The 26263-nt window shown below is 43.4% G+C and overlaps 1 protein-coding gene across 1 annotated transcript; it reads left to right on the top strand.

The window, feature by feature from the left end:
- The first annotated feature begins 437 nt into the window (after positions 1 to 437).
- Positions 438 to 26200, top strand: lipib (lipase, member Ib). Its single transcript, XM_060045734.1, is given in 13 exon segments — positions 438 to 473; positions 761 to 946; positions 7804 to 7933; positions 7936 to 8052; positions 8055 to 8197; positions 19811 to 19919; positions 20253 to 20354; positions 21450 to 21539; positions 21775 to 21942; positions 22243 to 22332; positions 23494 to 23602; positions 24197 to 24370; positions 25066 to 26200. Coding segments are annotated over 13 exon segments (1539 nt in total). The 3' UTR covers positions 25151 to 26200.
- Positions 26201 to 26263: the final 63 nt, after the last annotated feature.

Raw genomic sequence — 26263 nt, 5'->3', positions numbered from 1 at the left:
TAAGGGCACCTAGCCTACTGAGGTCATTTCAGGGTCTCTATACTATCCTGCCTTCGCTCTTCTGTAAGAAGCACAGCATACTTCAAACTGAGTTGATTATATTTCACCTGTTCGAGGCCAAATTGGCAGACAATCTTGTGTTGTACTGCGGTTTGGGTTGGATCCCTGAGCATTCCGTTCCAGTGGTGTCTCCATGGAAACGGAAAATACGGTCAAAATACGTCCCGCACGCCTTACATTTGTGACCGAATGTTCCTTCGTTCATCGCCGATTCACCTTCTCCTGCCAGGTGTTGACGATGGACTGGGTGCCGCTGACGGTAGACGCGGTACTGTTCTACCGGGTGACGCGGGTGCTAGACGGCACCCTGGCCACCCACACCCTGGCCCAGACCACCCTCAGGGCCGACCCTGGGGGCACACACCCTCTCTGACATCATGACCCGGAGGAGGGCCATCGGGCACGCCATGGAGGTGGGAGGCACAAAGAATTTGCCTCAGCTTTTTAATCATGGGATCCGTCATTCAGTGCCCCCAATATGTACTCAGCTAAATTAAACCTCTCCTAAGATACAGTTTCACGCCCCAGTACGACAAAGTACTGTTTCTGGTATAGCAGACTGCATTTTCAAAACCTCATGTGATCACATGTTCACAGGTATTATATGTCTGTGCGTGTGCGTGTGTGTGTGTGTGTGTGTGTGTGTGTGTGTGTGTGTGTGTGTGTGTGTGTGTGTGTTCTCTAGGTGATCGCGGCGCAGGGCGAGGAGAGGGCCTCCCACAACCTGCAGCTGGCAGCGAGGACCCTGCCCCCCGTGGGTCTCCAGCTCCGCTACCTCATCAGCTTGCCCTCCATTGGCGCCTACTCCTCCTCCACCACCGTACTCTTCCCCTTACCTCTGGCCATACCCTTCACTCCACAGCCCCACCTTCCTACACCCCCACTGGTTCACTAGTCGGCCAGATGCAACCTGATTGGTCTAAACAGATGTCAAGCGGATATAGGTGAAACACCCGTTGAAACACCAGGATCTGAGCTCGTCTGCCATCGTGCTTTAGACGTAAGCCTACAGTCGGATTTGGGAGTCTACTCGTTCACTTTGGGGGTCCGTCGCACACCAGCCTGACGAAAGGTCAAACATCGGCTAGTCTGAACGTAAAAATAAGAGTCACACAATGACTTGACAATGTATTGGCGTAGCATCAACTGAGTCAGTGACAACGCCGTACATACTCAGTGCGTTTACATGCAGAGTCATTATTGGATAAAGAATCGAATAAGCAACCAGACTTTTAAAATGCATGTAAACACCTTTACCCGATCTACTTCGGAGCAAAATCGGTACGTGAACGGACAAGCGAGATCGGATACGAACACAGATGGATAACTCGATCCTAGTCCGATCTCTACCTGCATGTAAACCCGCATCGTATCTCGTATCGGATTTCGCATTCTGTGCATGAGGTTGGGGACGTGAGGCCGGAAGTAGAAGGAGACGGTAGTCGTTTTGTTGTCGCCATAGACATATAATCGTATTTCTTTATATGTTTATGGTTGTCGCCGTCGGGAAACGAGAAATGACGGGGATATTCTCTGATATTATGAATCTTAAAGACTGCGTCGGGTTCTCCGACTCTCTGGTACTTTCACAACAAAGACTAGTAGTGGGGGTTATCTCGGCCATGGTGGAGAAGGAATTGGGGGAAAGGAACATTGGCTTTGACTCTCTGAAGTCCAGATTGAAACGCTACATGGAGGAGAAAGCGATTGTTGCCGTGTGCAGGACAGCTGTCAGTTCACTTCGGGTCCATGTCTTTTCTCCAACACACACATTGTTCCGACCTCTCCGTCGTATGCAGGCTGGTCTCCTCCTGTTGCTCCGCCGCCGGAGGAGACTGCATACGACCGAGAGGTCAGAGCAAAGAATCGTCGGAGAACAGACATGGGCCCGAAGTGAACTGACAGCTGTCTACTGAAAACATCTTTCTCGAATGCCGCCGCCTGAGTTTGTTGTTGCTGGGACGTAGAGGTCAACCGGAAGTGGCTTTATAACCACTTGTTGAAGGAGCTACAGCGCCACCTAGGGTAGCGGATTCAGCCATGCTCCGGCCATTATCCGATCTCTTAAAGGCCATGCACGTTCGGTTAATTGAAACGGTCCGTTCGAGTAGCAAAATCGGTGTAACCAAAATCGGCAAAACCGCCGTCTACGTAGATACACATTTAAACACACCATTTATGTATCAAAAGAAAGTACTAGCGTTGTTTTCGCCGAGCGAAAGTATCCATGACTTATCGTGTTTAGTTTCTCACTGACATTTATTATTAGCATCTCTATCAGCTCACTGATCACAACAACACGCAATGCTTTCGTTCTGTTCATTTACAGCACTAAGTACGTAGCGTATAACTAACATTTGATCAAAACATCCTAATATTTATGTTGAGCTTAGTCAGGGTTCATCTTTAGTTACAATGGAGCCTAGGAAGGAAGATGCAACTTCAGATTAAAGCTGGTTACTACGGTTTGGTGAGAATTTTACACTTTTATAATCAGATTTATGTAGGGCGGGTGCAGAGGGCAGCTGGGCTGCACCAATGCACTTCGCTGACCGAAGTGTCCATCAAATTTAAGACAGAGATGTTATCAGCATTTAAATATGTATATTTTGCATACAATCTTTTTTTATCCACTATGTGTATTTTGAACCTACATTTTTACTAAATACACAAAGTCTTGATTATGTCCTCTGAAACAAATATGTTTTAGTATGTAAATAAATATATATTTTGCCCCTACAAGTTCTATTTTTTAAGTTTTCTATGCAGTGTGCTTATCATCACGAGTCTGCACATCAGACTCTGTTTTGGGCATGATATGTGCCTCTGACAAATGTAGTGACATGGCATAACCATGGCTGCAGGGACAACATAGGTAAATGGTATTTACCTACCGGCCACAGCTTACCCGCATGACAACCAGGTGAGATGTAGACTAACCGACAGGTGAGGATGATAGTGGTTAGATAGGAATACTAAGATGTGTAGATATTCAGTCGGTTATTTATTCATTATTTTAAAATCCCTCGTGCGAGAGCTCAACAGAATGCTCAGGTGATTCAGCCAATCAACAACTTGAGGCATGAGGGATGGGCGTGGCTTCTGAAGCTAAACCGCCGAGATTAGCTGGCTAGGACAGAGTGACCCTACCTGCCTTCTCTCCTGCCCGGCATGTCGTGCCAGCTCAGCACATGGGACAACAAATAGACGGTTTGACTCCCAGCTAAACGGTCCTGGGTGCGAACCCCCATGTGCTCTGGAGGTATCCTTGAGCAAGGCGCCCCTTCCTGCTCACAAATGATATCTCTAAAAATCCACTGCAAGTGAGTAATGACTGTAAGTGGATAATGACTAATAATGAATCTAATAATAAATATAGTAGAAAATGAGAACAATGAGATGAGAACAATGCCAACACGAGAATTCAACCAAAGATATAAGTAACAAATAATAATGATTATTATCCCCATTCAGGTGTGCATGTGAAGAGGAGCAGACACGTGGATTCAAGAGCAGATGTTATAGCAATGTGAATGTTGTTTTCTTTCTAATGGCATACAAGAAACACAACAACTATGCCCAACTATAAAAAAAATAAATATGCATGGGCAAAATAACAATATAGATTCCTGACAGGGTGAGAGGTTCAAATATGAATCAATAAGTCAACAAGCATAGCTATTGAGGTCAAAAGTGTGAGGTATGTCTTTGGGGATGACCACTTACCAAGCCATCTACCAATCACTGGAGCCCTGGGACACAATGCCAAATGCACACATGCCGTTATGCTGGCACACCAGACCGGAAATGAAGGAAGCCTTCCTCTGTGACCGCTATATATGCTACAGTGTCAACCACCCACACACCTTTCTTAAAGAGATATATCCCTATTTGTTACACCTATAAACATGCATAACTTTGCTTTTCTTTTGCAATTAACTCAATACTTGAAATCGAAATTCTTTGTACACGACCCGTGTTACTCTATTTCTCTTGAGGGACATGGGTAATAACAGTATAGTTGTAGGCATGAGTTTACTGCCCCCCGAGCACTTTCTGGGCTGTTTCTGCCCTGTTCTCAGGCCGTAATGCCATGTATTTAACTCTCTATACTGTACCGTTCAATGCGGGGACACATTCTGGGCAGGGCCATCTGAAGAACTATTAATACCCTGTGTGTGGCGCGGGTCGCCACCGTCGACAGAACGCGGTAACCTGCAATCATGAGTCCGCCGTCTCCGCCCAGCCAGCGTACCTCCTTCCTATACGGACGACTCTGTTACTCTTTGGTTTTGTTTTTATGAACTACTACAGTTTCAACTACACTACTGTTTAGTTATCCTCTGTTTTTGGCTTGCGTCCTTCGTACTTGCAGAGGAAAGTCGAAAACGGTTGTAATGACCTTGAGACACCGGCCTCAAGGTCTTGAGACACTGGTCTTGATTTGACTGAAAAATAAGTGCACCAATATGGATAGAGAGATATTATTATTATTAGTATTGTCTTTATTGACCAATATTGGCCAAAGAGTGACGGTACATTGATTGAAAGCAACATATTGACATCATATTCATCCCAATCAATCAATTGAGGATGCAAGACAGTGGCCTGGGTGTTTGACTCCAAGGTCAAAATTTGATCCCTAGTGTCCCAGCCTCTCCTTGGGTCACACCTGCTCGTCAATGACGTGTTTGGGAAAACATTGCAAGAGGGTTTTCTAAGTGAAGTAGCCTAAATAGTAAATGCTGCTGTCTAGCCCTGAGGATGAGGTCTGCCGCTGTACTCTCCAGCTGAGGGGGTCTTTGCTGGGTTGCTAAGCAGTACTGGAGTGCAGGTGTGGGAGGATTCACAGGTGACTTTCTGGGTCCATCTGAACCGGTTGTATCCAGTCTGTTCTGCCACCAGCCTGGATGGTATATGTATCGGTTTAAATAGGCATATCACTTTAGTTGCCCTTTTGATTATGTACACCTCACCAACATTCAGAAAATACCTTTGTTGTAAACAACGTCAACCACACACATTAAAGTGTGTAAGAGTGGATATTTGAGAATGTGAATAATAGCTATTATAGTTATACAGTTACCTTTTGCTTAGATTCTCTATAATATGATGTTTACCACACTACCCCTCACTCTCCGTCTCTAAGAGATCCTACTGCTAAGATCCATCTACCCACCCCCCCCTCTCTCTCTCGCCCTCCCTCTCTCTCTCCCTCTCTCTCTCTCTCTCTCTCTCTCCCTCTCTCTCTCTCTCTCTCTCTCTCTCTCTCTCTCTCTCCCCTCCTCTCGCCCTCCCTCCCTCTCTTTCTCTCTCCCTCCCTCTCTCTCTCTCTCTCTCTCTCTCTCGCCCTCCCTCCCTCTCTTTTCTCTCTCCCTCCCTCTCTCTCTCTCTCTCTCTCTCTCTCTCTCTCTCCTCTCTCTCTCTCTCTGTCCCTCTCTGTTGAGTCGCAGATCCACTCGTCTCATGTAGACTCCTCCACCCGCACCACTCCCCATAGTACAGCTCCCTCTCTCTCTCTCTCTCCCTCTCCCGCTCTCTTCCCTGGAGGTATGTTACACAGACTATTCGTGTGTCTGGTGGGTCTGCTCCTGCTCTGTGAAGGTGAGAGAACCCTGAGGGGTCTTATGTCTCTTGACCATTTGTTGTTGCTTTCTTTATCTTGTACTACTTGCACTCATGTTGTTGCAATAGTTTAGCATCCGTGCTAGAACGTCATAGGTTGACATCCAGTCCCAAATAGCTCCTTCAGTGTCGTCAGATGAACAGAACACGTGCAGAATGCTGTGTGCGGTCAGACTGGTTTAGAGTTGGATGCCTGGTTATCTAGACTTAAAAACATTACATGTAGTCGCGTCCGAAACAACAACCTACAAAGTGTTGGTATACAAATATATAGGCCCTATCTAGGTGCGCCAGATGTATAGGTATTGCGCTTTGCCGGAAATGTTTGTCGGAAAGTTTTTCTGAGGTTGATTTGGACCATAAGGCATAATGTCAGACATCAGACAACACATGCACACCAAACTCTGAGTCATCAATCTCCAGCCATTCTGTGTGTGTGTGTGTGTGTGTGTGTGTGTGTGTGTGTGTGTGTGTGTGTGTGTGTGTGTGTGTGTGTGCGCGTGTGTGTGTGTGTGTGTGTGTGTGTGTGTGTGTGTGTGTGTGTGTGTGTGTGTGTGTGTGTGTGTGTGTGTGTGTGTGTGTGTGTCTGTGTCTGTGTCTGTGTTTGTGTCTGAGAGTGTCTGTGGTTTTCATGTGGTGTTTTATGTTCAGAATGTTCAGAAGTCTGACAAATTAGTAAATTGAGAAACAAAATAATTGTGAAAATGTATACAGTCACTTCATGGATGAACTTTGTTGTGACCAATGACATGTAAACCTACTATTCAAGTTTGTGTGTGTGGATGTGTGTGTTGATGTCTAAGTGTTTTGAACGTGGTTTTGTTGTGTGTGTGTGTGTGTGTGTGGGGGGGGGGGGGGGGGGGGGGGGGATTGAGGCAAGCTATACAAGTTGGCTCTAATCATCCTGTGATCAGGGATAAGGTGGTGTTTTTATAGCCGTGTGATCCAATTGAGAATTACACAGCCCCTCTGTGTACCAACGACAGTGAAGCATGATGCTAAACACCGTCCACGCGTCCCGCCAGCGGATTAGCCAACGACATCCTCTGTCGGCATCATCTCAAGGCCAATGGCGCAGGTTAAGGCAGCCTTCCCATCTCAGACAACAGAAGAGTTTAGGTTTTACTTCCATGCAGCTGCTGGTGAATGTTAATAGTAACCGATGCCAGGTGAAGCATTAACTCTGCCTGTTAAGCCTTAAAGAGTTTAACTAAGGACAGAGTTAACATACACTCAACTACGGAAGCGTTAGGAAGTTAATACAGTTGTTATGTCTTTAAAAGCCGTGCTCCACCATCACACTATTCTGGAAGGGGGTTGTTTTTTTAAAGGCTACTGTTTACGGCCTGCTCAGCTTCTGGTCTAAGCAAGGCTATTCGTTTACATAACATCGGTAATAGGCCAGCAATTAGTCAGTAGGTAAGCCCTAATGATTTGTCAGAGCTTGAGAGATTAGATATAGGCCTAAAGACCTTTGAACTCCACGTATTAATGCTTATTTTTCCCCAAGGTATTCATCATATAACCTTCAGAAAGTCATTAAAACTTAACTTCACTCAATGTTATATCTGTTTATGACATTGGCTTTATTTACTATAGCCCTGCTAGAAAATATCTTATTTGTGCCCATGCATTAGGTTTGTGTGTATTGTATTGCAATATGATACTTTTGTTGCAATTATGGACAATGCAATACGATTTTGATGTCCTGATTACAGGAACACGGTATGTGTGTTTTGGTCAGTATGGTCAGAAATCAGTTTACAACTAACTTACTTGTCCTGCTTAATTGGCATCACCTTTGCTTACTATAAGAAGAATATAACATAACCCACAAGAATAGGCAGAATATAATAATCCCGACAGTAGAATATATGTAGGAATAAAATATGTTCATCTCTCATGCCCTTTTTTTGTTGTGTTTGTGTGTGTGCGCGATTGTCTACATGCGTGCTCTCGAGTATGTATGCATGTGCGCGTGCGTGCGTGTGCGTGTGTGTGTGTGTGTGTGTGTGTGTGTGCGTGCGTGCGTGCGTGCGTGCGTGCGTGCGTTCGTGCCCGTGTGCGCGTTCGTGCCCGTGTGCGTGTGCATGTCTGCGTGTGTGTGTGTGTGGCCAGGGCCTGGGGCAGGGCAGCGCCGCCACGGAGCCCTGCGATGACTTCACGGACCTGGACCTGACGCACTGCCTGCTGGGCACCTCGCTGTACGTCCGCCTGCTGCTGTACACGCGCTCCAACCCGCGCTGCGGCGCGAGCTCAGCCACCAGCACCCGTCCTCCGAGCCGCTCTTCGACCTCAGCCGGCCCACCGCCTTCGTCATCCACGGCTACCGGCCCACCGGGGCGGCTCCCGTCTGGATCGACCTGCTGTGCGCCTGCTGGCCGAGCAGGAGGACCTCAACGTCATCGTGGTGGACTGGAACCGCGGAGCCGCCAACCTCAACTACTTCATCGCCGTGGCCAACACGGGCCATGCCGCGCACAACCTCACCGCCTTCATTGTCAACATGCAGGTAGGGGTGTGTGTGTGTGTGTGTGTGTATGTGTGTGTGCAACCCGGTCTCACGAAAAGACGTGACACTGTCACGTTATTTAATCTATTGAAACGTGTTCAGGATCACGTATTTTCAAAATTTTCGTGTTTACAAGCACAAATTCCAAACCCATGTATTTCAATTGGAAGTATTTGTCGTGTCACCAGCACGACTTCCAAACTAAGGTTATGTGCGGGAGCGTTCTCCCTAATGTCCTTAAGGAGCTCCGTACAGTACATTTATTGTTAAAAATTGTGAACGATATGACAGCTTTAGGCCACCCGTTTCTACTTTCACCTTTGATTCTGAGAAATTGTGACAATTCACAGATATAGGCTATTAAATGCAGGTGCGCTGCTCAGGCAAACCGCGAAAGAAAAAAGGGTAGCTGCTTAATCTGATCTTTTTAGAATTGTATTCTTGATGTTTTGATCTAACCATAGATCTATTGTCTTGTTTTTGGCTATGTGAATGGAAGTCCGCGTCGATGCCTCGCAAGTCCAGTGTCGCGAGCGGACGTGACATCTAGAAGTCATACCGTATAATAATGGGTTATCACTATCCTCGGGCCGGCCTTTGATCGAGCGTTTTTAATTTTATTTTATCATTATCATAAATTAGCCTAATCTGAGGAGAAATCTATGCCATAAACAGAAATATTATGGGTCTTTATTACACGGGTCTTCTCAATGCCGTGGAACGCTCCGTTCACTTGCATGGGTCCGGGGATATCTCGGGATTGGTTTCTTTATTAATCGAATGGGAAATGCAATAGGCCTATTTTAGGACCGAATCACCGTTGAACTTGTTTCTAATAACATTTCTAGCAAGAAATATACTTTTTACTTGCATAATCTTTAGTCAGTGATTACGTATGATCTTTAGTTTTATAGTTATTAGGAAGATTTTATCGGCTCGCTCGCATGTTTCAATGACGTCAGGTTGCTAAGGACGCTGCTTTCGCTAAACTAGCACACACACACACACACACACACACACACACACACACACACACACACACACACACACACACACACACACACACACACACACACACACACACACACACACACACACACACAATGCATTTCGCTGCAGATATTCCCTCAATTATTATTACTTTCAAAACGTTGGTCAAGGTTGAATATCCTTTTTATTTGGGCTGCTTCTAGGACATTTTGGGTGGATTTTGAACGGTATGTGGGCGGGACGTTTTTTGCAGGACCTGGCAACCCTGCGCTGTTGCCCGGGGTGCTGAAATGCTCCGGAACAGATCTGGATCCACTATGGCCAAAAGACTTGTATGCCCCCCCCCCCCCCCCCCCCTTAAATAAATTCTATGGCAGAATAAAGAATAAATTCATGCATTATCATTCAACTTGAACATGTGTTTTTACAGTATAGCGTGGTGGAGGGCTGACGTATGTTGCCCAACCCGGAAGTGAGCGTCGCCCTGGTTTCCCTTGACAAAAAGCCAACGGGTTTTTCCATTGGATTTTGGATTATTGCAGAAAAATTAGCATCTTTGAAGCACCTCCTCAAAAACTGAAAATAAATAAATAAATAAAAAATATCTGTGCTCCAAAGAACGAAATGTAAACCAATGCATTCTGAATAATAATAATAATAATAATACATTTAATTTAGAGGCGCCTTTCAAGACACCCAAGGTCACTTTACAGAGCATATAGTCATCATTCAAAACTATGTAAAACAGACTAGGAATAAAAGAAAAACAGAGGTTAAACATGAAGAATAATAATAATTAATGACACTCAAAGACGCCTACAGTGAAGGGGGGACCTCACTAACCACCACCAATGAGTAGCACCCACTTGGGTGATGAATGGGAGTGTTTCTCCGATTTTTCCATGCTACACAGAACGAAATGTAAACCATGCAAATAAAGACTTCATGTTCATAATCATTTAAATATCATTAATCTCCTGAGTGTGTCGAGTGGTATTCTATTTTTTTCAACGGGGCTGCATCCAGTCACTTGACCGTCATGGTTGCTATGGTGGTTGCTATCGACCGCCCCCTCTAATCCTTACATGGTTCTAAAAACCAAGCGGCAAAGGAGCTGCCGTCCATTGTGTTGTTTTTGTCGTAAACTAGGGTCAGATGGTTAAAAAATAGACAGATATTCCAAGGTATCCTTAAAAGGCAGCTTGGATGTTTTTATTTTGTGCAGTTTAGACTTCTTCTATAACCTATTTTTGAAAGCAAAACCAAGCTCATTGATTTAACGAGGCAGGGTTATTTGAAACAATTTATTGAATAAATATTTATGAGAGGTCATTCCTTCTCCTGAGCTTGCTTCCTATTTATGTCTAGTGTACACCCCTACTGTCAGCAAGCATCATCCCCCCCCCCCCCCCCCCCCCCCTCCCCCCTCCCCATATGGATTTGGAGAATTGCTGCCACGTCCCGGTGGTGGAGGCATCATATATATGAAAGAGGGCATTCAATTATACTACAATGATCAATTAGGAGGCCGAAGCCCTAAAGGAAGTGATGCAATAGGTGACTGAGTCGACAACATTTAAGTAAGCCTTGGGGTCTCTTATATATCAAAGGGGGTCTCAAAGGACGCATATACGCTTCAACCTGTGGCTTACAGGAAATGACTCAGCAAGTGCTCCATCTTGTTGCACCCACCCAGCGGCTCGCTTCCCGCCCACTTATGTTGTCTCATAAGCGGCGTGGTGTCGGCTGCTTTTGACCTTTTGACCCCAGACTTCTGAGGGAATAGCTGAATCAATTCATTAGTCAATCAGAAGTATGTAAATATCTTCCCGGTGTCGTAAGAGGGCGAACAAGGTGTCCTTCAACATCTACGCTTCCAGGCGATTGCAATGGTGCCACACATGAGCATATTCGAACATGTTTAATGGTAGTAATTAGCTGTCGAAATTGGAGGCCTTAATCAATAATGAGCAGCTATTGATTTACTTTCCGATAGAAATTTGTGACAAATGACATATTATTTAGCATCTACACGTTGAGCTGAGTCCAATGACACCAAGCATGACACTCTAGCAAATGTATTTTACATGGTACATATGGTCTAGGACATGATCTCGGTGTGGCAAGAGGGCAAGCTTGATCTCATTGGACTCAGCTTAACGTGTAGATGCTAAATAACATGTAATTTGTCAAGAATCTCCATCGGGAAGCAAATCTATAGCTGGTCATTATTGATAAAGGCCCCCAAAATCGACAGCTAATTACTACCCCGAAACATATTCAAATATGATCATGCGTGACACTGTTGCAATCGCCTCGAAACGTAGATGTCAAAGGACACCTTGTTTTCCCCCTTACGCCTCCGGGAAGATATTTTCATACTTCTAATGGATTGATTCATATTTTAAGGTTCTCGGAGTGAGACTTTAGGCGGCTGCAGCAGAAGTGTTGAGACGAAAGATGATATCAAGACATTTATAGAATATTCCGATTCACATTATGATTCTTCGTCATAACTATCCGACCAAACATCCTTCACATTCACTGAGAGAAGATTATGAAAGTCCAGGCCCCCCCTTCCTGCATTCGGGTTCCGACTGGGCCGAAAGTAAATCAATAGCTGCTCATTATTGATTAAGGCCTCCAATTTCGACAGCTAATTACTACCATTAAACATGTTCGAATATGCTCATGTGTGGCACCGTTGCAATCGCCTGGAAGCGTAGATGTTGAAGGACACCTTGTTCGTCCTCTTAAGCCACCGTGAAGATATTTACATGCTTCTGATTGACTAATGAATTGATTCAGCTATTCCCCCAGAAGTCTGGGGTCAAAAGGTCAAAAGGAGACGGCACCACGCCGGGGTGGATCCAGATCTCGGGCAACAGCGCAGGGTTGCCAGGTCCTGCAAAAAACGTGCCCCCCACATACCGTTCAAAATCCACCCAAAATGTCCTAGAAGCATCCCAAATAAAAAATGATATTATTGGCCATTTTGGCCAACGTTTTGAAAGTAATACTATTTGAGGGAATATTTTTTTGTTGTTGTTTTAGCAGCGAAATGCACCGTGTGCGTGTGTGTGTGTGTGTGTGTCTGTGTCTGTGTGTCTGTGCGTGCGTGTGTGTGCTTGTGTGTGCTTGTGTGTGTGTGTGTGTGTGTGTCTGTGCGTGTGCGTGCGTGTGTGTGTGTGTATAACACGCTATTTTATGTTGAAATGCGACGTAATCCAGTGTTCACGAAACGTACACTGTCAACGTAGGTATGCTTTTGGCGACTGGGCAGATATACGTGTTTCTAACAAGATGATATCATTAAAAGTTACATAAAGTAACAGTTTAATAACACAAACGCAGGAAGCACGTGAGCTGCTAGTTTAGCGAAAGCAACCTTTGCAATCGCCTGGAAGCGTAGATGTTGAAGGACACCTTGTACGCCCTCTTACGACACCGGGAAGATATTTACATACTTCTGATTGACTAATGAATTGATTCAGCTATTCCCTCAGAAGTCTGGGGTGAAAAGGTCAAAAGCAGCCGACACCACGCCGCTTATGAGACAACAAAAGTTTATGTGTATTCCTCTCATAACTTTTTGTCATTATTAAAGAGAGGCCTGATTCTCCGATATGCAGGTTGGATGGCTACGGTGTAGGTCTGGGAAGAACTTCAGGCCAAAATCTTGCAAGCGAGCCGCTGGGTGGGTGCAACAAGATGGAGCACTTGCTGAGTCATTTCCTGTAAGCCACAGGTTGAAGCGTATATGCGTCCTTTGAGACCCCCTTTGATATATAAGAGACCCCAAGGCTTACTTAAATGTTGTCGACTCAGTCACCTATTGCATCACTTCCTTTAGGGCTTCGGCCTCCTAATTGATCATTGTAGTATAATTGAATGCCCTCTTTCATATATATGATACCTCCACCACCGGGACGTGGCAGCAATTCTCCAAATCCATATGGGGGGGGGGGGGGGTGATGCTTGCTGACAGTAGGGGTGTACACAAATAACCCTGCCTCGTTAGATCAATGAGCTTGGTGTTTTGCTTTCAAAAATAGGTTATAGAAGAAGTCTAAACTGCACAAAATAAAAACATCCAAGCTGCCTTTTAAGGATACCTTGGAATATCTGTCTATTTTTTAACCATCTGACCCTAGTTTACGACAAAAACAACACAATGGACGGCAGCTCCTTTGCCGCGTGGTTTTTAGAACCATGTAAGGATTAGAGGGGGCGGTCGATAGCAACCACCATAGCAACCATGACGGTCAAGTGACTGGATGCAGCCCCGTTGAAAAAAATAGAATACCACTCGACACACTCAGGAGATTAATGATATTTAAATGATTATGAACATGAAGTCTTTATTTGCATGGTTTACATTTCGTTCTGTGTAGCATGGAAAAATCGGAGAAACACTCCCATTCATCACCCAAGTGGGTGCTACTCATTGGTGGTGGTTAGTGAGGTCCCCCCTTCACTGTAGGCGTCTTTGAGTGTTATTAATTATTATTATTCTTCATGTTTAACCTCTGTTTTTCTTTTATTCCTAGTCTGTTTTGCATAGTTTTGAATGATGACTATCTGCTCTGTAAAGTGACCTTGGGTGTCTTGAAAGGCGCCTCTAAATTAAATGTATTATTATTATTATTATTATTATTATTATTATTATTCAGAATGCATTGGTTTACATTTCGTTCTTTGGAGCACAGATATTTTTTATTTATTTATTTATTTTCAGTTTTTGAGGAGGTGCTTCAAAGATGCTAATTTTTCTGCAATAATCCAAAATCCAATGGAAAAACCCGTTGGCTTTTTGTCAAGGGAAACCAGGGCGACGCTCACTTCCGGGTTGGGCAACATACGTCAGCCCTCCACCACGCTATACTGTAAAAACACATGTTCAAGTTGAATGATAATGCATGAATTTATTCTTTATTCTGCCATAGAATTTATTTAAGGGGGGGGGGGGGGGGGGGGGGCATACAAGTCTTTTGGCCATAGTGGATCCAGATCTGTTCCGGAGCATTTCAGCACCCCGGGCAACAGCGCAGGGTTGCCAGGTCCTGCAAAAAACGTCCCGCCCACATACCGTTCAAAATCCACCCAAAATGTCCTAGAAGCAGCCCAAATAAAAAGGATATTCAACCTTGGCCAACGTTTTGAAAGTAATAATAATTGAGGGAATATCTGCAGCGAAATGCATTGTGTGTGTGTGTGTGTGTGTGTGTGTGTGTGTGTGTGTGTGTGTGTGTGTGTGTGTGTGTGTGTGTGTGTGTGTGTGTGTGTGTGTGTGTGTGTGCTAGTTTAGCGAAAGCAGCGTCCTTAGCAACCTGACGTCATTGAAACATGCGAGCGAGCCGATAAAATCTTCCTAATAACTATAAAACTAAAGATCATACGTAATCACTGACTAAAGATTATGCAAGTAAAAAGTATATTTCTCGCTAGAAATGTTATTAGAAACAAGTTCAACGGTGATTCGGTCCTAAAATAGGCCTATTGCATTTCCCATTCGATTAATAAAGAAACCAATCCCGAGATATCCCCGGACCCATGCAAGTGAACGGAGCGTTCCACGGCATTGAGAAGACCCGTGTAATAAAGACCCATAATATTTCTGTTTATGGCTTAGATTTCTAATTTATGATAATGATAAAATAAAAGTAAAAACGCTCGATCAAAGGCCCGGCCCGAGGATAGTGATAACCCATTATTATACGGTATGACTTCTAGATGTCACGTCCGCTCGCGACACTGGACTTGCGAGGCATCGACGCGGACTTCCATTCACATAGCCAAAAACAAGACAATAGATCTATGGTTAGATCAAAACATCAAGACATACAATTCTAAAAAGATCAGATTAAGCAGCTACCCTTTTTTCTTTCGCGGTTTGCCTGAGCAGCGCACCTGCATTTAATAGCCTATATCTGTGAATTGTCACAATTTCTCAGAATCAAAGGTGAAAGTAGAAACGGGTGGCCTAAAGCTGTCATATCGTTCACAATTTTTAACAATAAATGTACTGTACGGAGCTCCTTAAGGGACATTAGGGAGAACGCTCCCGCACAGAACCTTAGTTTGGAAGTCGTGCTGGTGACACGACAAATACTTCCAATTGAAATACATGGGTTTGGAATTTGTGCTTGTAAACACGAAAATTTTGAAAATACGTGATCCTGAACACGTTTCAATAGATTAAATAACGTGACAGTGTCACGTCTTTTCGTGAGACCGGGTTGGTGTGTGTGTGTGTGTGTGTGTGTGTGTGTGTGTGTGTGTGTGTGTGTGTGTGTGTGTGTGTGTGTGTGTGTGTGTGTGTGTGTGTGTGTGTGTGTGTCTGTGTGTGTGTGTGTGTGTGTGTGTGTGTGTATTCATTTTGTGGATGAAGTAGATATAGGGATGTGTTTCTTTGTGAGAGAATACCACCTCCAAGCATCGATCAACACACTGGTGTTGATTGGATTAATAAGTATGATGGTTAAAGAAATACATGTGCAACAACGTATACTTTCAAAATATCAAGCAAAAGTTCTTGAATATTAATCGATCAATGCTGCTTACTGCTTTACTTGAAGTCATATGAATGGTCATTGCATGGACGTAAACAGAGGCCTCTTCAACAGAAGGAAACACATTGTCGTATCTGAGGTTTTGTAGTAGTCGTATCCGTCTTCAGAACCACATTGTGACGGTTCATGTTTACCAGATGTGCGATTGTGCGTGTGTGTGACCCAGGGGAAAAAATACTTTACTTTACTAGAGCATTTACTACAGTATACTATAGATTACTATACTACAATACAGTGTGGGATTTACTATAGTAATTTTCCAGACATTGTAGTGTACTATGGTAAATACTATAGTAAATTACTACACAGTGTAGTATACTATAGATTACTATACTATACTACAATATAGTGTGGGATTTACTATAGTAATTTTCCAGACATTGTAGTGTACTATGGTAAATACTATAGTAAGTCACTACAAAGTGTAGTACAGTATAGATTACTATAGTTAACTATAATATACTTTTTTTAATCTATATTTTCATTATTCTGTAATTTGTCCTAAGATGAATATGTGAAACATGAGCCAAATATTTGTATTATGTGGAGATTTTATTGTAGAAACATAAACCACACATAAATATAAAACATAATGCACAACATGCATAGGCTACAACAGCCAGAATATAATAACAATGAAAGAGAGTACAATTGAAGCCTTACTAACTTTAAACATTTTCTAATACAGGCATCTTGATAAGAATAATTGACTCATCGTGTACGTAGCAAAAGCATTTGCACAAAATATCATTAGGTTTGCAAAGAAGTATTTCATGGGTCTTTCTGAACTTCACAATTTGCTTAGCAGTATTCACCTTAGCGAAATCATCATAGATTCTTAATTGTCTGGAATCCTTTTTTAATCTAAAAATGTGTAGGTACACCTCTTCACACTTGCATGCTGATAAGCAACCACAATTGAGCTTACAAAGTAGTATGGATTTAATGCTACCATGCTCTCCGTTTTTTAGAGCCACACAAGAAAGTAGATATAGGGATGTGTTTCTTTGTGAGAGAATACCACCTCCAAGCATCGATCAACACACTGGTGTTGATTGGATTAATAAGTATGATGGTTAAAGAAATACATGTGCAACAACGTATACTTTCAAAATATCAAGCAAAAGTTCTTGAATATTAATCGATCAATGCTTCTTACTGCTTTACTTGAAGTCATATGAATGGTCATTGCATGGACGTAAACAGAGGCCTCTTCAACAGAAGGAAACACATTGTCGTATCTGAGGTTTTGTAGCAGTCGTATCCGCCTTCAGAACCACATTGTGACGGTTCATGTTTACCAGATGTGCGATTGTGCATGTGTGTGACCCAGGGGAAAAAATACTTTACTTTACTAGAGCATTTACTACAGTATACTATAGATTACTATACTACAATACAGTGTGGGATTTACTATAGTAATTTTCCAGACATTGTAGTGTACTATGGTAAATACTATAGTAAGTTACTACACAGTGTAGTATACTATAGATTACTATACTATACTACAATATAGTGTGGGATTTACTATAGTAATTTTCCAGACATTGTAGTGTACTATGGTAAATACTATAGTAAGTTACTACACAGTGTAGTATACTATAGATTATTATACTATACTACAATATAGTGTGGGATTTACTATAGTAATTTTCCAGACATTGTAGTGTACTATGGTAAATACTATAGTAAGTTACTACACAGTGTAGTATACTATAGATTACTATACTATACTACAATATAGTGTGGGATTTACTATAATAATTTTCCAGACATTGTAGTGTAATATGGTAAATACTATAGTAAGTTACTACAAAGTGTAGTATACTATAGATTACTATACTATACTACAATATAGTGTGGGATTTACTATAGTAATTTTCCAGACATTGTAGTGTACTATGGTAAATACTATAGTAAGTCACTACAAAGTGTAGTACAGTATAGATTACTATAGTTAACTATAATATACTTTTTTTAATATATATTTTCATTCTTCTGTAATTTGTCCTAAAATGAATATGTGAAACATGAGCCAAATATTTGTATTATGTGGAGATTTTATTGTAGGGAAAACCACACATAAATATAAAACATAATGCACAACATGCATAGGCTACAACAGCCAGAATATAATAACAATGAAAGAGAGTACAATTGAAGCCTTACTAACTTTAAACATTTTCTAATACAGGCATCTTGATAAGAATAATTGACTCATCGTGTACGTAGCAAAAGCATTTGCACAAAATATCATTAGGTTTGAAAATAAGTATTTCATGGGTCTTTCTGAACTTCACAATTTGCTTAGCAGTATTCACCTTAGCGAAATCATCATAGATTCTTAATTGTCTGGAATCCTTTTTGAATCTAAAAATTTGTAGGTACACCTCTTCACACTTGCATGCTGATAAGCAACCACAATTGAGCTTACAAAGTAGAATGGATTTAATGCTACCATGCTCTCCGTTTTTTAGAGCCACACAAGAATTATTGCGTTTAAAATTTGCTGCATACATTTCAGTGGTGTATAAAGTGTGGTGGATGAAACATCTCTTGAATTCTTTGACACTGGCCTCTATATAATTTCCAAAGAGAATGGACTCCCCCGCTGTAATTACTCTTGTTGTGTAATTCCCGACAACCCGAGCACCACTACCTACTTTGTATGATTTGAACACTGTATTGTCTTTGTTAACTAGTTTGTTGAAAAGATCACAGACATCATCACTGGCATTGTTGAATAATTCAGTGTGGTGCATTAGTGTTTTTGTGTTAAAAAATCTCTTAAAAATGTGTTCAGGGACTGCCTGTGTACCATTGAACATTTCAAGAAGAGTGCCAATTGTGTCTTCATAAACAAATGAAGAGTTGGCCCACAGCGGACCCCACATGTCAACTGCGTTGCTAAGATGGGTTAAGCAGTGAACATTATAATGCCCCGTTTACACCACTAATGCCCCGCTAATGGCCAATGGACCACCGATGTGGAAGTCGGGGTGATTCGGGTGACATCGGGCTAAAAATGTATGATCGGGTCAATTTATCGGGGTAGCATTTACACATAACCGATGTTATAACGATAACATAACGATTTATGCCAGGGAAGACACCCGAAGTGCGTTTGGCGTCATTTGACGTCATTTCGAATGACGCCAAACACGTCAAATGACGCGTTTGGCGTCACTTGGCGTCATTTCGGGTGAAGGCAAAGGGGAGACTGGTTTAGACTGATATTTATTTATATATTAGAAAGCGAAGGTGATTGCTGATAGGCTGAAGGCTAATCAGTGGCGCCTGTACAATCCAATCACGTTTGAGAGGGACACAACAAATTGAGTGTTTCCGAGATTTTTCTATTCTCCTTTTATTTTTCAGAAGAAGTAACGGGTACTCACGGTTATGGGTAGAAAAGTAGCGGAGTAAAGAGTACAATATTTGCCTCTCAAATTTACTTGAGTAAAGTCATGAGTACTCCCCAAAAATGATACTCGAGTAAAGTACAGATCCCTCAAAATTGTACTTAAGTACTGTACTCAAGTAAATGTACTCCGTTACTGTCCGGCTCAGGATATACGTCACCACCACTCTGGTACAGATATGGCGATCTCTCTGCTCCACTTCACCGCTCTTTTTTAAGGGGAGGATAAAAGCATTGAAAGAGGTGAAAACCCTTATAAGTCGGGGCATGTGTCGATTTTCAGTTATGCCGATGGAGAGATTGTCGGTCTTGTCCGCGCCAGTTGCAGGGAGCTTGGTGGCACATACGAGACATGTAGTCTTTCTCATTGTGTTTTCTCTACAGCCTTTAACTGAACAATTGCACAATTAACGGACAAACTCTTGACATGAAAAAATATCATTTAAATGCACAAACAACATATGTGTAATCCGGGGCATATAAAGACTGGGACCAGAAGATAATTACTTTCTCTCCATTGAAACCCATTCATATTTTACGATCTCAGAGGTCCCATGGGGCTCTACCGGAAGGGGCAGACTTATGAGCTGTATGAGGGTGCTAACATGACACGGTACTGTGCGTCCCCAGGAGGAGGGGGCTTCGCTGGACGCAGTGCACCTGATAGGGGTCAGCCTCGGCGCTCACCTCGCCGGATTCGTCGGAGCCAACCTCAAAGGAAAGATTGGACGAATCACCGGTGAGGGGGCCTGTCATGGAACCTACAAGGCTTGTACATCTTGACGTCACATTGCAATGAACGCCGCCATCTTCGAAGCATAGGAGCATTGGATTGTTATATTTTGTTATATACTGTATAGCTATTTTTGTTAGTTAGTGTCTGTAGTAATGTTTTTTGGAAGATGCTTAGTAATGGATTCTAATGTCATTATAATTATGCGAGGACATTTTTGCTTTTTTTTTGTCCAAGCCCTATTATCTCATAAATCATACTTTAGATATAATATAATAATGTAACTTTTAGAAAAATAGTGCGGAGAACGTCAGTCCTGTGTTGCCCCGCCCCACCTAGGCCTCGACCCGGCGGGACCCATGTTCACCAGCGCCACCGAGGCAGAGAGGCTGGACCCGTCGGACGCCATGTTCGTGGACGTCCTGCACACCGACATGGACTGTAAGAACCGCTGGAACCAGAACCAACTCCGCTGTCGCTCCCCTACTGAGCCCAGACCGTAACCCAACAGGACACAAGGCGTGACTCCGCCCCTTCAGTCTCTGGGGGCCGGCCCCGGCTCTGTGCCGTCTCCCCCTCGGGAGCTCTGCTGTAACCCAGTAGAGCTGACGGACCCCTGGATCAGATGAGGGTAGACTGCCACTGCTTGCAGAGGGTCGCAAGTTTGATTCCCTCTGATAAAGCAGAATCACTCCCTTATATTGATGAGCTCCGGAATATAGCTCTTAACTGATGTTAAATAATAGCGCAGGACACCCCATCCAATAGAGCAGGGAGGGGCTGCTCTATTGGGCCCGCGGGCCGCATACGGCCCGCATCCTCACTCAGTGAGGATCCGCACATAACTTTGATTTAATATAATAAAAATATATACATATATATATATATATATATATATCGAGTTACAGAAAACTTGGTTAAGAAAGAAGAAAAGCAGAGTATCTGTTCATAGAATTCAAAGGCAAACCCATGTGTCTAGTTTGCTTAGAAGCGATATCAGTCATGAAAGATTGCCACTTAAGTCGCCACTACAACTACTACAACTGCCCTGAAGTGAATATCATGCTTGTTGGGTTTGAGTTCATTGAGTTGTTGCACTTAATGTTGGGCCACTGTTTTTCAGTTTTGTGACATCATTGAATGATGATGTATGTGAGCCCTTTGCACTGATCAAAATACTAACCAATCATGTGGCTGTTTGAGCATGGAAAACATGAAATGAATGTATGGTGGTTCAATCAACATACCATACATAGGTGATGAATCTGGAAGATTTTGTAGGTAGTGGCCATCCCCAAAATGCACCAGAATACAGGAAATCATATCCAACAAATTCCAAAATGTGTAGCTTCTCTCTAGTTGAAGCGCACAGTCACATGGCCCGCTGATGATGAAGAATTGTGTCCCTCTTTATCATGAAAGTTGCCCATCCCTGCAATAGAGAGAGAGAGAGAGAGAGAGAGAGAGAGAGAGAGAGGGGTGTATATTCTAAATGCAGGATTCTTTACCAACACATTGCATGTCGTCTCTGTACAGCGTTTGGGCTCAACGGCGCGCACGGTCATATTGACTATTACGCAAATGGTGGAGCTGACCAGCCAGGCTGCCCTAAAACCATATTCTCAGGTAAGCACATGCACACACAAACACATACGCACACATGAAGACACACTCACGCACACACAAGCGCAGGCGTACTCACACACACGCACGCACTCGCGCACGCACACACACACACACACACGCACATCACACACACATGCACACACAAGCAGATGCGAGTACTCAAACACAGACACAGATACAAAACGTAACCATACAAAACTGTCGGTGAGTCATTTTCTTGCACCCTCTCTTTCAGGAAAATCTTATTTTGTCTGTGACCACCAGCGCTCCGTGTTCCTCTTCCTGTGCAGTCTGAACCGCACCTGCTCTCTGACCGGCTACCCGTGCGCGTCCTACAGTGACTTCCTGGATGGGCGGTGCCTGCAGTGCGAGGCCTTTAAGCCCGCCCCCTGCCCTGTGCTCGGTGAGTACATACACGAACACACAGAAGTAAATAAATAAACAGAGGGCGCTGAAGCCACACCCCTATCTGCTGCCAGATACAGCTCTTTATTTAAAAAAATACAAAATTCACACATGGAAAAAACTAAAACTTTTGCCTATGATCAACGATGGCATGCATCAGAAACTGTGGTCCCTCTGAAATATCAATAAAGGACCTCCACTCTGACCATCTTGTCGGATAGGGCAATTACCCCTGTGACCGTCTGTAGCCAACCTCCTCTGGATGTTACCATGCTGCCCGTGTGTCTCTCTGCTGCAGGATATGACGTCAGCAGGTGGAAGGATACGCTGTTGGGATTGGGTCAGACCAAGGCCTTCTTCAGCACCACCGCCACACTGCCCTACAGGAGTGAGTTCCTCCCGGAAAGCCCTCCTGATATTAAAGGGGGGATATTATGCCACCAGGTGGGAATGTGATTAGCTATTAAAAGCCGTTTGAAAATCGTCCTTTTCCTGTTTTTTAATGACACAAGTGTAATGACATGAGTCTACCAGCCTACCCAGAGGACTGAAGCAACAGTCCACTGGGTAGGCTGGTAGACTCATCAATCCATCATCTCTAAAACACAGGAAAAGGCTGATTTTCAACCAGCTTGTAATGGCTGATCACACTCACCACTGATGGCATAATATCACCCCTTTAAATGTTGTAAAGCTAAGTAGGTAACACTTCACAATAAGGTTACATCCACTTACATTAGTTAATGCACTTATAAGCATTAACAGTTAATTGACAATTAACTAATGTGTTTAGTAACCTAGTAAACTAACCCCAACCCTTACCCTAAACCTAACCCCTATGCTAATGCTATTATATAATAATGATTATTCCCGCATTAATTTTCGTTTATTAATGATTAATATAGTACCCTTACTGTTAAGCGCTGTCTAGAAAGGGCTTAACCTGTGAGAAACACAACATGGTCAAATCAAAACCACATGTGACTCAGAGTGAAAGCAGCGTTCAAACCTTCTGACCGCAGTAGATCCATTTCACAGAGGTGTCATCCTCGTAAGCATTGTGGTGTTGACCTTAACACTTATTATAAGTCTGCTAATTTCATGTACTGGCTACTTTATGAGTGCAGGGGGGGTGGACCAAACTTACAGATAACACACCTTGCTTTGACCCTTTTCCCAAAGCTGTCATAGCAGGGCAAACACAGGTCTAGGCCCAAGCGCTAGTATTGGGTGGGTAAGCAGGGGTTTCCTTTGTGTGTTAAAGCACCATTGATGGCCAATGTGTGTTATCCTATTTTTGTTTGTTTGTTGTCCTGGCCCGGTACATAACATGAGCATACTTATATATATTATAGTTATCTTACCAGCAAAACCCCCGTTTGTCATATGATGAATTTTATGCTCCATCTTACCAATATATAGAGAATTGAAACGGAGAAGTGATTCTGAAGAACCTGTGATTGGATGAGGATGTGAGTGCTAGGGTAAGTCCATTTAGTAACTTAAGGGTGTAATGGGTGTAATGCCTAGTGTGTCCTGTGTGTGGCAGAGGCGAGCTACAGGGTGGACATGGTGACATGGAACCAGTACCTCCGCTGGGGGGCGGTGTACATCAGACTTTACAACAGCAGGAACTTCACAGAGACACGCATCGACCAGTGAGTGTGTCCCCCATGCACTATATATACATATATATATTACACTTTCATGACATTGGTATTGGCATATTCCATCTACGTCGTGACTAAGGACATTATTATACACATTATTGATTGTTTCAGGTTGCATCATTTGCTAGGTTCACAGACTTCTGAATATGCATGCCTTCCCAATAGTTGCATGATGAATCAGAATGTGGTATTGCCAGACTGTTTCCCTAACTGGGTCTTTGTGTATCACATTAATACACGCCGATAGCTGCACCTCTCAAAGCTCTCGCCTCTCAACCATCGCAACCTTTGACCCGTTTCCTGGTGCCGTTCTGCTCACACCACCTATTTTGAGTCACTTCACGATGAGCTGGCCCCCTGTATCTCTACCCCCACACATCAATACTCGGCCCAGCCTTGACCCAACTCTCTCCTCCCCCTCCTCACCTCCTTCTCTCTTCCCCCCGTTTCCTCCTCCTCTCTCTCCTTCTCCTCTCCACCTCTGCTCCTCTCCTCCTCCTCCACTCACCCCCCCCCTCTTCTCCTCCTCTCTCTCTCTCCCTCCCCTCTCCTCCCCCCCTCCCGCTCCTCCCCTCCTCTCAGCAAGCTGTTCCGCTTCGAGCAGTACACCACCACGCGGCTGCTGGCCCAGTTTGACGAGGACGTCCACCCCGTCCAGAAGGTCTCCATGCGCATCGCCATCGGCAACGTGATGGGCCCGCGTTACAAGATCAGACTGCTGCGCATACGGCTGATACCCCTGGACCGGCCCGAGAGGTGAGCTCTAGGCCTGACCCCACCCCCCCACCGAGGGCGATACGCATCACAGGCGCGTTCACTCTCCTGGTGATCACGAGGATAACGAGAGGGATGACTTCACACTTACGCGTGTTCCCGACAGAGACCGTTCATGTGCTTAGTAGTATCAGTTTCATGTTTGCATGCCTTTATTTCCTTGATGCCTTTCACCTACTATCCTTTTGCTTTTATTTATGAGAAGCACATACAGTATTGCCACTATATGGAAGGCAACACTCGCCCTTATCTAGAGCTGGTTTACCAGTACACAATTTTTAAAACTGAGCAAAGTCATGCCAATAGACGTTACATCACTCAATAGTAAAGTATGTGATATGATGGTTGATTATTTTATATTGAGTAAAACGTTGTTCACGCAAACTTTCCGACGTCGCGAAAATGTTTTCCCCATAATTTCCAGTGATGTGAAGGCACCATATATCACGATCACATGATGACACACGTGCAAGAGACTAGAAACCATACATTAAAGACTGGATCTATGGCGCTTGATGTCCAACAGCAACTGATGACTTCATTATTGATACTCAACAATCTAATGTAGTGGGTGTCAGGTCTGACCATCTCAAAGGCTTACACACACACACACACACACAGAGAGGACTCTTCATTTAATTTAACTCCATTCCCTTGTCTTCGCGTTTCTCTCCCAGGCCCGCCCTGTGTCGCTACGACATTATCATGGAGGAAAACATGGACGTGATGTTTCGACCCCTCCCATGCGACGCGCACCTCTGACACCTTTCAAACTGAGGCCCGTTCCTCCTGAAGCACACGGGCACTATCACCACCGCGCTATACTGTACAGAACCACAGAGCAAGACAACAATCCTACAAGGTTGGCCCCTGGGAGCAAAACCAGAGACCCTGCAGGTTGCATGTAACAGGGTTAAAACCAGTGGTGGTGGAGGTGGTAAACATACAATCAAAGGAAAATAACACTGGTAAAGCCACTGTCTTGAGGGTTCAGGTGGGACAAGGGTAAAGACAGGTGATAGTGTGGGAAACTAGCTAAACCCCGCCTACAAGTCGTCACTGGGATCGACCAAACTGAGCGTTGACCTGGTTTGATATATCTTGGTGATGATACCGCTTTATCTCCTTATCTGTCTGGGTGTCTCTGGAAAAGTTGGAAACTTGCAATATTGAGTTAATCTAGGACAGAAGAAACTGAAAAAAAAAATCAACGGATGGAATGTGGAGGCCATATATTAAATATTATTTTCCTTTTGAGACAGGGATTTTTTGTAGCGTCTTTTTTTAATAATTTCAATGCAGTGGAAAAGTCAAGTCCAAATACAGCGACCGCCTCGCCTTATCCGTTTTCAACTTGCTCTTTTTTATCTGCTGACGAGAAACCGAACTGGTACTACCGACATGACTTTTGTTACTAGTACACAAAATGGCGGACAACTGCCATTTCATTCATAATTTTCAATAAGTTGAAATATATTTTTTATATACACCTTTTTCATATGGATCATGATTCAACATATGTTCTACCTGAATGAGTAAAATTGTTTACTCATTATCAGACTGCAATGCTGCATTGATGTTGCCTCAAGAATTGTCCATAGAGATGTTTGTTAATGTTAAGTTTAATTCAGTATATATTAAAGAATGGAGCAGCATTAAATCAATTGTTGAACATGATTTGTTTTTATAAAGACCAAGATTTGATCTTCAAAACATGTTTCATACAAAAATAAGCATGAAAAAGCAGTTTATTTTGTTGAAAACAATGCTTTAAACCTCATCCTCAATGTAATAAATATGTGGAAGTGTCAAGTAGAATGTTCCAGAGTTTATGACTGTAGAATTCTTACTTGGCCCCTTCACAGAAGTTTGTTT

Source organism: Gadus macrocephalus, chromosome 23, assembly GCF_031168955.1.
Source record: "Gadus macrocephalus chromosome 23, ASM3116895v1".
Lineage (NCBI taxonomy): Eukaryota > Metazoa > Chordata > Actinopteri > Gadiformes > Gadidae > Gadus > Gadus macrocephalus.
Note: the sequence above shows the minus strand (reverse complement) of the source record. Positions and strands in the feature narration are given on the sequence as shown.